At 54.2% G+C, this 14116-nt stretch overlaps 2 protein-coding genes across 2 annotated transcripts; both read left to right on the forward strand.

The window, feature by feature from the left end:
- Positions 1–1197: 1197 nt before the first annotated feature.
- On the forward strand, positions 1198–5446 carry LOC129471241 (interferon-induced transmembrane protein 1-like). Its single transcript, XM_063630930.1, has 3 exons — positions 1198–1442; positions 2471–2608; positions 3204–5446. The coding sequence occupies exons 1-3, from the start codon at positions 1269–1271 to the stop codon at positions 3342–3344; spliced, it is 453 nt and encodes a 150-aa protein (XP_063487000.1). The 5' UTR covers positions 1198–1268; the 3' UTR covers positions 3345–5446.
- Positions 5447–12301: 6855 nt separating this feature from the next.
- On the forward strand, positions 12302–13586 carry LOC129471157 (interferon-induced transmembrane protein 3-like). Its single transcript, XM_055259535.2, has 2 exons — positions 12302–12662; positions 13258–13586. The coding sequence occupies exons 1-2, from the start codon at positions 12414–12416 to the stop codon at positions 13408–13410; spliced, it is 402 nt and encodes a 133-aa protein (XP_055115510.1). The 5' UTR covers positions 12302–12413; the 3' UTR covers positions 13411–13586.
- Positions 13587–14116: the final 530 nt, after the last annotated feature.

Below are 14116 nucleotides of genomic sequence, written 5' to 3' on the forward strand. Positions count from 1 at the left end.
ACTATTGATGAAATATTGACGTTTTACAAAGAAATTTTTTTCTCAGCAAATCTTCAAAATCCAGCATGAGCTTTGCACTTGCAGCAGTTTGAGAATGGAACTGGCCACTTTCCAAGGGCTCGGTGGCCACAGGGAAGCTCCTCAGCGTGCAGCCAGGCCAGAGGCTGCACCGAGGTGCAGAATCAGAGGAGGCACAGGAGACCCCAGAGTCCAGTGTGAGACTTCACAGGGAGCAGGTCTCTGGTGGCCTTGACAAGCTCCAGGATAGGTTCTGGACCCTGGGGACCTCAGAGCAGAGCAGGGGAAACAGGAGCCCCCACTGAGGGAGAGGGGGGCTCCTCTCCAGGAACTCCAATCAAGACAAGCCTCACGTGACTCCCACTTCCTCTTGGAGGGCGCAGGGGCCTCTCCTGAGGTGAGTTTTGTTTCTAATGTTTTCAGGGGAAACTTTTCAGCACATCATCCTTGGCCGGATGCCACAGGAGCCGCTGGCCCAGTGACCTCATCTCATTTTGCTCAGATTGCACCCCCTGTCCACGGGGCACTGAGGCAGGAAGAGGAAACTGCTGTAATCTCAGGAAGCTCTTGGCCAGTGGGGCCCTAGAGCCCTGCCCAGGCCCCACTGGGTGTGGCCCCGAGTCCAGGAACCCCCCCACCTGCCCCTCATGTCTCCTTGACCTCTGTGGCGTTTTATAAAACAAAGGGGCCCCGGAAGGAGGAAGGAGGGGGTCACACGTGTGAGTCCTGAGCACCGAAGCTGCCCCCACAGGCCCTGGAATCCTCCCTGTGTCCCAAGACAGCCCCCACTTCAGTCAGTGCTCCCCGCAGTCCCCGGTCCTGGGCCTGGAAGGCTGCTGTGGGGCACGCAGCAGTGGCCACTGGGTCTCTGACCTGCACCAGGAGATACAGGGAGGCTTAGGCCTCTGAACCCACACAGAGCAGAACCGCAGCCCCAGGAAAGGGAAGATTTCAGCAGAGGAGGGCTGTGACGAGAGAGGTGAGGGCTTGAGGGGCTTCCTGTGGGGCCTGGAGTGTGGAAGCCCCATCGGGGCCTGGCAGGGACCTGTGCCAAGACAGTGAGGTCCTGCAGCAGCTGGGGTGAGGAGAGGAGACTCCCAGGCCTAGTAAAGCTCACAGGGGCCTCTGGCACCGCTACAAGAGGAGGTTGGAGTCACACAACACTGTCCTGATGGGGTCCTGGAGAGAAGCCTCCTTACTTAGCCCACAGTGCTTCTGCCCGCCCTGAATGTTTAACTTCACGTTCAGAAATGTGTTACCCCCCTCCTCAGACCTCACACAATTCACGAATCTCCAAACAGCAGGAAACTGAAACTTCTAAGAAAGCAGAACCCAAGTCCAGGTGGGAGAAGGAGCCTGAGAAGACAGCTAAGACCTGCCAGAGACAGTGCCCGGCATCCGGACGTCACTCCACAGATGGCCACGTAAGAGACCAGCAACCACACTTCCCAAGCCTTCTTCACTCCCAAAAACATCAGCTTCCCGGGAACCTGAGACATGCTCAAGGAAGAGCACGGTGTGAAGTCAGCTGTGGGTGGAGAATTACCCAGCTGCCCAGGCAAGAGACTGAAGGCACAAACTGTTTCAGTATAATAAAGAAAATAGTTAGAATAAGAACAGTCATAACACAAATTAGATATAGAGATGATCATGGACAATTATCAATCATTATTATAAATATTATTAATCATTAGCTTTTAATATTACTCTTGGTTGCATTACTAACCTAACCTAGGAATAACCGGGGGGTGTAGGGTCAGGTGCTGAAGTGACCTAGAAGGCAAGAGGTGCGCCCTCTGTCACGCCTGCGTAAGGGCCGCTTGAGGGCTCCTTGGTCAAGCAGTAACGCCAATGCCTGGGAAGGCACCCATTACTTAGCAGACCATGAAAGGGAGTCTCCTTTCCTTGGAGGAGTCAGGGAACACTCTGCTCCACCAGCTTCTTGTGGGAGGCTGGATATTATCCAGGCCTCCCCGCAGTCATCCGGAGGCCTAAACCCCTCCCTGTGGTGCTTCAGTGGTCACACTCCTTGTCCACTTTCATGCTTCTCCTGTACTCCTGGTTCCTCTTTGAAGTTCACAGTAGATAGCGGTAGAAGAAATAGTGAAAGTCTTAAAGTCTTTGATCATTCTTATAACTGCATAGAAGAAAACGCTGACGTTTGCTGCCTTCTCTCTCTGCTCATCTACCTAAGAGGGAAGGGCCTCCTGTCCTATGATCACGTGACATGCTTCACCTTATCACTTAGAAGATTCACCCTCCTTACCCTGCCCCCTTGTCTTGTATGCAATAAATATCAGCGCACCCAGGCGTTCAGGGCCACTACCGGTCTCCGCGTCTTGATGGTAGTGGTCCCCCAGGCCCAGCTGCTTTCTCTTTATCTCTTTGTCTTGTGTCTTTATTACAATCTCTGGTCTCCGCACATGGGGAGAACACCCGCTATGCCCCATAGGGCTGGACCCTACAGTCAGCTGTGATCCACATCTGCAGCGAGACCTCCGTGCTCGACCATGTCGTCTGGTCCCTGTTCAACACCCTCTTCTTGAACTGGTGCTGCCTGGGCTTCATAGCATTCGCCTACTCCGTGAAGGTGCGTATGGCCCCGGGGGAAATCCAGGGGGTGCCGGTGAGCCTGGGGCTCCACCTGTCCAGATGCTGCCTGGGGTGGGGACTTGTGTGTCCCTGTGAGTGTGAGTTTGTGTGCACCTCTGTCCCGTGTGTGCCCACGTCATGAGCTTAGTCTGTGTGATCTGTGTGTGTGTGGCTTGGGGAATCTGCCCGGTGCAGGTCTAGGAGGAGGCTCCAGGAGGCTGGCTGGCTCAGAGTCTGTCCCCGGCTATCCACTAGCCCAGAGCAATTCTCCCTACAGCCCAGTAAGAAGTTACACCCTCACCTTCCAGTCTGGCCCCCAGGCTCTCCCAGAAAGTGAGAAGGGAACTCACAGGTGACTTCACCCCATGGTGGGGAGAACAGCCTGTGCCCCCATGGTGGGGAGAACAGCCTGTGCTGGGGCCAAGGCGGAAGGAGGGTGAGCCCCAAGGCTCCTGGAGAGTCTCCCCCGGGTGAGGAAGGGGAGGAGGTGGTCCCTGATCTCAGGGCAGGGAGGAGCCAGGGGGCGGCCGGAGCCATAGCACGTGGCTCTCAGCTGGGGGATCCTCTTCCCCTCACCATCTCCTCTCCCCCAGTCAAGGGACAGGAAGATGGTTGGTGACGTGACCGGGGCCCAGGCCTATGCCTCCACCGCCAAGTGCCTGAACATCTGGGCCCTGCTTCTGGGCATCCTCATGACCACTGCACTCATCATCCTTTCACCAGTAGTTCTGTGATAATATTCCAAGCAATTTCTCAGATGACAAAGAATCTCCAGGTACTCGCCATCTGCTGCTGGTCCAGCCCCCTTGGCCTGAGTCCTGTGTCAGCCCTTTATCCTCACTCACTTTGCTACAATGGCATCCAATAAAGCGCACGTGTTTCTGGTGCTGTGGAAGGCAGGATATGAAGTGTCAGGAAAAGAGGCTCAAATCTGCTCTAAAAGTGTCCAGTATTTAAGCTTCTATATAAGCCAAGAGGAAAGGTGGCTTAGCAGTGAATGGACAGCAGTGAATGGACAGCAGTGAAGGGACAGCAGTGAAGGGACAGCAGTGAGGGGACAGCAGTGAATGGACAGCAGTGAATGGACAGCAGTGAAGGGACAGCAGTGAGGGGACAGCAGTGAAGGGAGAGCAGTGAGGGGAGAGCAGTGAGGGGAGAGCAGGCTGTTTGTGCACTTCCTACTCCAATCACCCGGCATCAGAGGTAAGAGAGGTCCTAGAGGCAGCAAGGTTCTGCGGCATTTGGATCCCAGATTTCTTGCTCATGGCTAAGCCATTATACGAAGCCACAAAGAGGAAGAAAGAAGGAGACCCTCCTCTAGGAGGCCGACCAGGAGAAGGCTTTTTTTTTTTTTTGAGACGGAGTCTCGCTCTGTCGCCCAGGCTGGAGGGCAGTGGGGCGATCTCGGCTCACTGCAAGCTCCGCCTCCCGGGCTCACTCCATTCTCCTGCCTCAGCCTCCCGAGTAGCTGGGATTACAGGCACCTGCCACCACGCCGGCTAATTTTTTGTATTTTTAGTAGAGACGGGGTTTCACCGTGGTCTCGATTTCCTGACCTCGTGATCCGCCCGCCTTGGCCTTCCAAAGTGCTGGGATTACAAGCGTGAGCCACCGCGCCCGGCCAGGACCGCCAGATCTCACTAAGCTTCAGGACCGCCAGATCTAACTAAGTAAGCTTTTCTTCTTGTTTGTCCATGAGTGAAAGGGAGGCCATGAAGGTTCTAACTCAAGCCATAAGGTCATGGCATTGCCCGGCGGCATACCTATCCAGGCAATTGGATTCTGTGGCACTTGGATGACCTCCTTGCTTTAAACACTGGCTGCCACTGCTCTACTGGTGCAGGAAGCTGATAAACTGACTTCAGAGACTGTGAATACCCTAAACCCGGCTGCCTTGCTCCTCTTCGAGTCAGTACCAGGAATGTGGATGGAGGATGACCCAGGTGCAGAGGCAAGAGACTGAAGGCACAAACTGTTTCAATACAATAAAGAAAATAGAGTAAGAATAGTTATAATACAAATTAGATATAGAGATGATCATGGACATTATCAATCATTAGTATAAACATTATTAATCATTAGCTTTTATCATGGACATTATCAATCAGCATAAACATTATTACTTATTAGCTTTTAATATTACTCTTTGTTGCATTACTAATATAACCTAGGAATAACCGGGGGGTATAGGGTCAGGTGCTGAAGGGACATTGTGAGAAGTGACCTAGAAGGCAAGAGGTGAGCCCTCTGTCATGCCCGCGTAAGGGCTGCTTGAGGGCTCCTTGGTCAAGCAGTAACCCCAGAGTCTGGGAAGATGCCCATTACTTAGCAGACCGTGAAAGGGAGTCTCCTTTCCTTGGAGGAGTCAGGGAACACTCTGCTCCACCAGCTTCTTGTGGGAGGCTGGATATTATCCAGGCCTGCCCGCAGTCATCCGGAGGCCTAAACCCTTCCCTGTAGTGCTTCAGTGGTCACACTCCTTGTCCACTTTCATGTTCCTCCCCTACTCCTGGTTCCTCTTTGAAGTTCGTAGTAGACAGCGGTAGAAGAAATAGTGAAAGTCTTAAAGTCTTTGATCGTTCTTATAACTGCATAGAAGAAAACGCTGACGTTTGCTGCCTTCTCTCTCTGCTCGGCTACCTAAGAGGGAAAGGCCCCCCTGTCCTATGATCACGTGACTCGCCTGACCTTATTAATCACTTGGACGACTCACCGTCCTTACCCTGCCCCCTTGTCTTGTATGCAGTAAATATCAGTGTGCCCAGCCATTCGGAGCCACTACTGGTCTCCATGTCTTGGTGGTAGTGGTCTCCCAGGCCCAACTGTTTTCTCTTTATCGGTTTGTCTCGTGTCTTTATTTCTTACAATCTCTTGTCTCTGCACACGGGGAGAACACGCGCTAAGCCCCCGTAGGGCTGGACCCTACACAGGAAGTCCCCTTCGTTGCTGTGTGGACGTGGTAGATAAAGTGTTCTCAAGCTGGAAAGATTTAACAGACCGGCCCCTCGGGGACCTGGACATTGAATGTTTTACTGATGGAAGCAGTTTCATACTAAAGGGAGTCTGCCAAGCTGGGTATGCCACGGTGACTTTGGACTCAGTAGTAGAGGTGCCATCTGTGTCTACAGAAACTTCTGCTTAGAAAGCAGAGCTAATAGCTCTGACAAGAGCTCTCTGGCTAGGAAAAGAGCAGAAGGCAAGTATTTACACAGATTCCAAATATGCTTCTGCCACTTTGCATGTTCATGAGGCTGTTTACAGAGAATAAAAGACTTTTAACCGCTAGAAGTGAAAAAACAAAGTATTAAGGAAGAAATTCTACCGCTGTTAAACGCTGTGTGGGCCCCAGAAGAGATGGCAGCAATGCACTGCAAGAGGCACCGAAAAGCAACGAAACAGAAAGGCAGACGAAGAGCCAAACGGGCTGCAATGACAACTCCACCTTCCAGAGAGGAAGTCTTAGCTACACCTCTCCCTCCCGGAGATTCCCCTCCTGGGGATCCCAAGCTCCACTCCAAACGAAAAAGCTTGGTTTACCCGGAAGAATAAGAACTACATTGAAGAAAGATGGCAAAAATTCTCCAGTGGGAGGTTAGCCATACCTGGAATGGTGACCCCCAGATCTGTAAAACAGTTCCACTAAAAAAAAAAAAAAACAAAAACCCAGCACTAAAGACATTATTAAGGCATCATTTCTTTTTTTTTTTCGAGACAGAGTCTCGTGCTCTGTCCCCCAGGCTGGAGTGCAGTGGCGTGATCTCGGCTCACTGCAAGCTCCGCCTCCCGGGTTCACGCGATTCTCCTGCCTCAGCCTCCCGAGTAGCTGGGACTACAGGCGCCCACCACCACCTCCAGCTAATTTTTTTTGTATTTTTAGTAGAGACGGGGTTTCACATGTTAGCCAGGATGGTCTCAATCTCCTGACCTCGTGATCCGCCCGCCTCGGCCTCCCAAAGTGCTGGGATTACAGGCGTGAGCCACCGTGCCCGGCCCTATTAAAGCATCATTTCTATGTGCCATGGCTCTCTGCTATTACTCGAGCCATTTGTAAACAAATGGTGTTAAATTTGTGCTCAGAACAATCCACGACAAGGGCCTACTCGGCCCCCAGGAGTTCAGGAAACAGGAGCCAGGGAGCCAAGCCCTGTGAAAAACCATGGTATGGACTTTGCCAAATTGCTCTGCGAGGGGGCTTATCAGTGCATGTTGGTGTTCATCTGCACCTTTTCAGGACAGGTTGAGGCCTTCCCCACCTGGACAGAGAAGGCACTAGAAGTAATCCAGGTGTTGTTAAGAGACTTTATGCCTGGATTTGGACTGCCTCTAACTCTAAGATCAGACAACAGACCAATATTTGTGGCTGAAATAGTTCAGGACTTAACTTGATTATTAAAAATAAAGTGGAAATTACATACAGCTTACAGGCTGCAGAGCTCAGGTAAAGTGGAACGCATGAACTGGACACTCAAGCAGCTGCTAAAGGAACTTTGTCAAGAGCCGGGCACGGTGGCTCACGCCTGTAATCCCAGCAGTTTGGGAGGCCGAGGCGGGCGGATCACGAGGTCAGGAGATCAAGACCATCCTGGCTAACACGGTGAAACCCCGTCTCTACTAAAAATACAAAAAATCAGCCGGGCGTGGTGGCGGGCGCCTATAGTCCCAGCTACTCGGAGGCTGAGGCAGGAGAATGGCGTGAACCTGGGAGGCGGAGCTTGCAGTGAGCCGAGATTGCGCCACTGCCCTCCAGCCTGGGCGACAGAGCGAGACTCCAACTCAAAAAAATAAATAAATAAAATAATAATAATAATAATAGGCCTCAGAGGGGAAGGGAATGAGGCAGGAAATTAAATAAAAATAAAATTAAAAAGAAAGAGAAATAGGTTTTCCTGTATTAGGCTGACTCGTCCCAGAGGCAGCAGCAGGCACAGCCGAGACCCAGGAAAAGTCTTGATAATATTATCTAATGTGCTCTGAGACTCTCCCAGCACTCCCTCAACACAGGGAGAAGAAAAAACAAATTTTCCTTTGTTTTATGGAATGAGTTTATAGATTCCTGTTCTCTGTAACTAGTGACTTCAAGTATTCTGTTTTATGTAAGAAGTACAGTGAAGGTCATGAGACACCTCAGCAGGCCTGAACTCCAGCTGCCTGGGCACCACAGTGACGGTTATGGGATAATCCAGCTGCCTGGGCACCACAGTGACGGTTATGGGATAATCCAGCTGCCTGGGCACCACAGTGACGGTTATGGGATAATCCAGCTGCCTGGGCACCACAGTGACGGTTATGGGATAATCCAGCTGCCTGGGCACCACAGTGACGGTTATGGGATAATCCAGCTGCCTGGGCACCACAGTGACGGTTATGGGATAAGCCCATGCCCAGGCAAATCCAGACAGTGGACATCTGGGTTGCTTGGCAATGGTCATGTGCAATCCTGTCTTTGTCCTGCCCCTGTATCCCTGCTTTCACACCACTGTAAGCTTGCTTCAAGCTAGCCCTGCCCCTTTTGTGAAGTGTGTATAAAAGTCAGATGCTGTCTTTGTTCCGGACCCGGTCTTTGGACGTGAGTGTGCTGGGCCTGAGTGTATTAATAAAACATTCTCCTGTTTTAACTCAAGGTCACTCTCTCGTCGTCCTGAATCCCACAACAGTGCTGCTGCCACTACACCTGGGGAGGGGTCCTGCTGAAGGTCCAGAGCGTGGTTCTGAGACTCAGCAGGGTGGTCAGCCCCTGCCCTGCCCCTTCCGGCCTCTGTGCAGCTCTTATGGACGGGGCACGTGCTCATGTGCAGCTCTTGGGGCACCGTGGGTGGGCGGGACACAGACCCTGAGACCTGCAGCCCCTGGCGAGGACGGGAACCCCTCTCTTCCCCGCTGGGCACGCCCCTCGCCAAGCCTTCCTGCCCTCCTCTGCCGTTCCCACCTCCCCTTCACCTGCAAGGGGTCCCGATTTCTGTGTCTCCTGGGCCCCTCCCTGGGCAGGGGTTCAGCCTGAATCCAGGATGCTGTCTCTGAGCAGCTGGCCAGAGAGGGCCGGGGTACCCCATGCACCAAGGTCACGGCTGGGAGCATGCCAGCCACACTCAGGACGGTTCGTCCGTGGAGGCCTCCCTGCCCTGACCGGGACGGACCTCCTTTGGGAGAGGGGCCTCATGGCTCAGGGACGAAAAGACCCCAGGTGGAGAGTAGTTCCCTCCTAACGCAGGTGAGAGCGGCCCCCACGGCATTTGCCAGCAGAGTCCTCCAGATGTCTGGAAAGATGCTGTCCCCACAGGGAAAGAAGAGGAGGCCGACAGGGCTGCTCCCCAGCTCCCACCAGCCCAGGAGCCCGCGGCAGAGCGGGACACAGGTGACACCTCCATCGTCGCTCAGGACCTGGACCCTCCAGACCCCAGCGAGTCTTCCGCCCCAGCCCATCCACTCAGTGAGGCTGGAGGCCCCAGGAGGAGGGAGCTTGCCCCACCAGGCTCTGGGCTCCTCACATCCCTCAGTCCTTCCGGAGGAGCTTGCGGCCGTGCACTTGGATCACGGGCCCTGAGGAAAGCCGCAGCTGCAGGATATGGGATATGGGATTCCCATATCCCATAACCCAGACATTTCAGGCCATGCTGGACACAGGGGACAGGCCAGGACCCTGACACAGAAAACATCATCCTGGCCACTGGCCCACACGGGACACAGGGGGGCCAAGGAATCAGTGGGGCCCTGGTCCAGGGACCTTCCCCTCAGGCATTTCCCATTCCCTAAATGTGTAGTTGGGATAGGGAGAAATGGGGGTGGGCACAGCCCCTGGCGCCATCAGTGGCCTGGTGGGTAGCAGCTATTGCATGGGGGATAGGCAGGTGGAGTCTCTGAAATTGCTTCCCCACCCGCCCCAGGAGGGAGAGTCAACAGAAAACAACGTCTCATCTGGGAAGGGATGGAAGTAAGTGGCACGCTCAGAGCCTAGTGGGTGCAGGGCGCTGGTGCCCGGTCATCTGCCTTTTCCTTAGCAGTCTGGCCCCGCAGGACCCACAGCCCCTGGTGGGTGGAGGGGATTGGTGCAGACCAACCAACTGTAGCCCAGTGGCAGCTGACAGCCGGGTAGAGATCGAGCCGGCCTGAAGCCTGGGAGGTGTGGACACTGATCGGGCAAATGCAGTCTTCTCTATTCTATTGCCAAAGATGGACAGGGGCCACCACATGAGCCTGTGGCAGAACCGTTCACCAGCAGGGAGGGCCCTGTCAGACCCACCATGTAAGAGCAGGCGTGGGACCAGCAACAATCATCCTCGCAGCACGGAAGCAGAGCACCCGGATGGAACAGGCGGGCTGCCCTGACCCCTGTCCTGCACCACTTTTTCCCAAGGCCTGTCCCTCCATTCACGTCCGGGGCCGCAGTGAGAATCCCAGGGGACCAGATGATGGAGGAGGCAGAATTCGGAGCCTGGTCCTCCATGTGTCGGCTGTGGGTGAGGGAGCAAGTAGAACCTCGATGGCACTGCACTCCACCTGTGCCTCAGACCATGGTGTCCCCATGGTAGAGCCAGACACAGAACCCAGGCCATCCTGTGTTGCAGGAAGACATGACCCAGGATAGAATGCATGTACAGACCTGGACATGGCTCCTTAGAACTAACTCTGTCCGGCAGAAGGAAGAGCACTTAGGGAGCTGGGCCTGAGGACTGACTCCTGCGAGTGGGCATTTAGTATGAGACATTAATATTTTACTGTGTGGAGGCTGGGTGCGATGGCTCATGCCTGTAATCCCAGCACTTCGGGAGGCCGAGGTGGGCAGATCATGAGGTCAGGAAATAGTGACCATCCTGGCTAACACGGTGAAATCCCATCTGTACTAAAAATACAAAAAAAAAAAAAAATTAGCCAGGCGTGGTGGCAGGTGCCTGTAGTCCCAGCTACTCAGGACGCCCAGGCAGGAGAATGGCGTGAACCCGGGAGGCAGAGCTTGCAGTGAGGAGAGATGGTCCCACTCCAGCCTTGGCGACAGAGGAGACTCCATCTCAAAAAAAAAAAAAAGAAAAAAAAATTATACTATGTGGGTACAATCCCTGCTGCACGGCCTGGAAAACATGCTGTAGCAAAGGTGTTCAACGTCGAGAAGAACGGTGAGTCGATGGCAGACACAGCCATTGTTAAAGTTAAATCTTATAAATCTTAGAAATTATCAATAAAATATATCCTATAGAGCCAAAGTCATCATTACTCAAACACATCACTCTGCAGTTACACGGCTGCACGCTACTGTCATGTAAGCTCTGGAAGTTACTGGTGTGGACCTGACCACCCGCTGAGGTGAAAGGCTACAGCAGGGTGAGCAGCTGCCCATCTCTGTAAATTCCACCTTCAGCGACATCCTCTGGGGAGTCTGGCCTGGTGGGCGAACAAGCCCAGGAAAATGGGCCCATGTAGCGCATCAGGAATGAAACAGGTCGCAGGTCGAGGTGCACACAGGCCTGCAGGCCACGCTCCTGCCCCTGTGACCCACATTGCCCCCTCTGACAAGCTCAAGTGTACAGCATCAGCTCAGTTTGCCACAATAGCCTCTGCCAAGGAGGGTCCAGGAAGAAACCCAGAGGCCACACAAGGTGTTTCCACAGGGAGGCTTTAACCTCAGGAACTGCTCAGAGGCAACACCGGTTCATGGGAAAAACAGGCGGCAACTACAGGAAGCAGCTGGCACCCGTGTGAGGACCCAGGGAAGAGGCAGAGATGATCAGAACCTGGAAATTTGGAGGGTGCCCCAGGGACCAGCCAGCCAGAGCTCTGGGCAGCGTGGGTGCTGCTAGGCCGTGTGGAGCGGGTCTGGGAGCCGTCATCCAGGTGGGCCTCCAGGGGAAAGGGCCATGGCTCCTAACTCCACCGTCCAGGTCTCTGCCATTGGCATCCCACAGCCCCTCTTCCGTCAGTGCTCCCCAGAGTCCCCGTTCCTGGGCCTGGAGGGCTCCTTTGGGGCAGGCAACATTGGCCGCCAGGCCTCTGACCTGCACCAGGAGACACGGGGACCTTTAGCTCCCAAACCCGCATGGAGCAGGACTGCAACCCCAGGAAAGGACAAGGGATGTCAGCGGATGAGGCCTGTGACAAGTGAGGTGAGGCCTTTTTTTTTTTTTTTTTTGAGATGGAGTCTGGCTCTGTTGCCCAGGCTGGAGTGCAGTGGCACGATTTTGGCTCACTGCAAGCTCCGCCTCCCCGGTTCATGCCATTCTCCTACCTCAGCCTCTCGAGTAGCTGGGACTAGAGGTGCCTGCCATCACACCCGGCTAGTTGTTTTTTCTTTTTTGTATATTTAGTAGAGACGGGGTTTCACTGTGTTAGCCAGGATGGTCTCGATCTCCTGACCTCGTGATCTGCCCGCCTCGGCCTCCCAAAGTGCTGGGATGACAGGCGTGAGCCAGGGCGCCCGGCGGAGGTGAGGGCTTTGGGGGAATGGTTGTGGGGCCTGGAGCGTGGAGGCGTCAGCACAGGCCTGGCAGGAGCCGTGAACGGGGACAGTGAGGTCCTGCAGCTGCTGGCCTGGGGTGTGGAAGTCTCCAGGACCCCCACACCACTAACAAGATGAGACTTGTGCTCCCTTGGGCTCTAGAGAGGAAGCCCCTCTTAGCCCTCAGCGCCTCCTTCCTCCCCATCCTAAAGTAATTTGATCCTCAGGAATTTGTTCCGCCCTCATCTGGCCCGGGCCAACTCTGCATTTGACAAATGCCAGGAAGAGGAAACCTGAGAAAACGAAACTACTGGGGAAAGGGAGGGCCCACTGAGAACCGTCCCCAGAACCCGACCACCGCTGGTCTTCGCTGGACACCATGAACCACACTGTCCAAACCTTCTTCTCTCCTGTCAACAGCGGCCAGCCCCCCAACTATGAGGTGCTCAAGGAGGAGCACGAGGTGGCTGTGCTGGGGGCGCCCCACAACCCTGCTGCCCCGACGTCCACCGTGATCCACATCCGCAGCGAGACCTCCGTGCCCGACCATGTCGTCTGGTCCCTGTTCAACACCCTCTTCATGAACCCCTGCTGCCTGGGCTTCATAGCATTCGCCTACTCCGTGAAGGTGCGTATGGCCCCGGGGGATGCTCAGAGGGTGCCGGTGAGCCTGGAGCTCCACCTGCCCACATGCTGCCTGGGGTGGGGACTTGTGTGTCCCTGTGAGTGTGAGTTTGTGTGTATGTCTGTCCCGTGTGTGCCCACGTCATGAGCTTTGTCTGTGTGATCTGTGTGTGTGTGGCTTGGGGAATCTGCCCGGTGCAGGTCTAGGAGGAGGCTCCAGGAGGCTGGCTGGCTCAGAGTCTGTCCCCGGCTATCCACTAGCCCAGAGCAATTCTCCCTACAGCCCAGTAAGAAGTTACACCCTCACCTTCCAGTCTGGCCCCCAGGCTCTCCCAGAAAGTGAGAAGGGAACTCACAGGTGACTTCACCCCATGGTGGGGAGAACAGCCTGTGCCCCCATGGTGGGGAGAACAGCCTGTGTCGGGGCCAAGGCAGAAGGAGGGTGAGCCCCGAGGCTCCTGGAGAGCCTGACCCGGGTGAGGAAGGGGAGGAGGTGGTCCCTGATCTCAGGGCAGGGAGGAGCCAGTGGGGAGCCGGAGCCATGGCACGCAGCTCTCAGCTGGGGGATCCTGGTCCCTTCACCATCTCCTCTCCCCCAGTCTAGGGACAGGAAGATGGTTGGCGACCTGACCGGGGCCCAGGCCTATGCCTCCACCGCCAAGTGCCTGAACATCTGGGCCCTGATTCTGGGCATCCTCATGACCATTCTGCTCATCGTCATCCCAGTGTTGATCGTCCAGGCCCATCGATAGATCAGGAGGCATCATTGAGGCCAGGAGCTCTGCCATAACCTGTAACCCACATACTCCACCTTCCATTCCTCGCCCTGCGCCCAGAGCCGAGTCCTGTATCAGCCCTTTATCCTCACACACTTTTCTACAATGGCATTCAATAAAGTGTATATGCTTCTGGTGCTGCTGCGACTTCACCTGGGGAGCGGTCCTGCTGGTTCTGAGATTAAATGTAATGCCAAAAGTTCTTGCCTTAGCCACACCGAAGAATTGGGTGTGGCGGCTGCCCGCGGCGAGTGATGGAGACACAGACCAAGAGAAAAATAAAAAACTATAGGGTTTATTGAGCGGAGTGACAGTACAAAGCTTCCACGGCATGGAAGGGGTCCGGAGTGGGTAGCCACTGTGGTTTTGGGTGATTGCCTTTTAATCTCTTTAAGGCGGGAAATACATGTGGTAGGAAGATATTACCAGAAGGAGAAACAAAGGCAGTAAATTATTTTGTGACATGTCTTAGATTTTGAGGAAAAACGGAATTGCAACTTAGGTTTTATCTAATTTTATCTACTTTATGACCTTGCAGCGGCATGGCAAAGGAGACAGGATTTTACAGGACTTTACCAAGTATGTTCACAAGGAATTGTAATTGGGAGCATAGATAAGTTCCGCTGGTCACAGAAAAAGGGGCTTTTAACATTCCTTTTAGTTTTAAGGGAGGGCAAAGGAA

This window comes from Symphalangus syndactylus, chromosome 21 (genome assembly GCF_028878055.3).
Source record: "Symphalangus syndactylus isolate Jambi chromosome 21, NHGRI_mSymSyn1-v2.1_pri, whole genome shotgun sequence".
Taxonomy (NCBI): Eukaryota; Metazoa; Chordata; class Mammalia; order Primates; family Hylobatidae; genus Symphalangus; species Symphalangus syndactylus.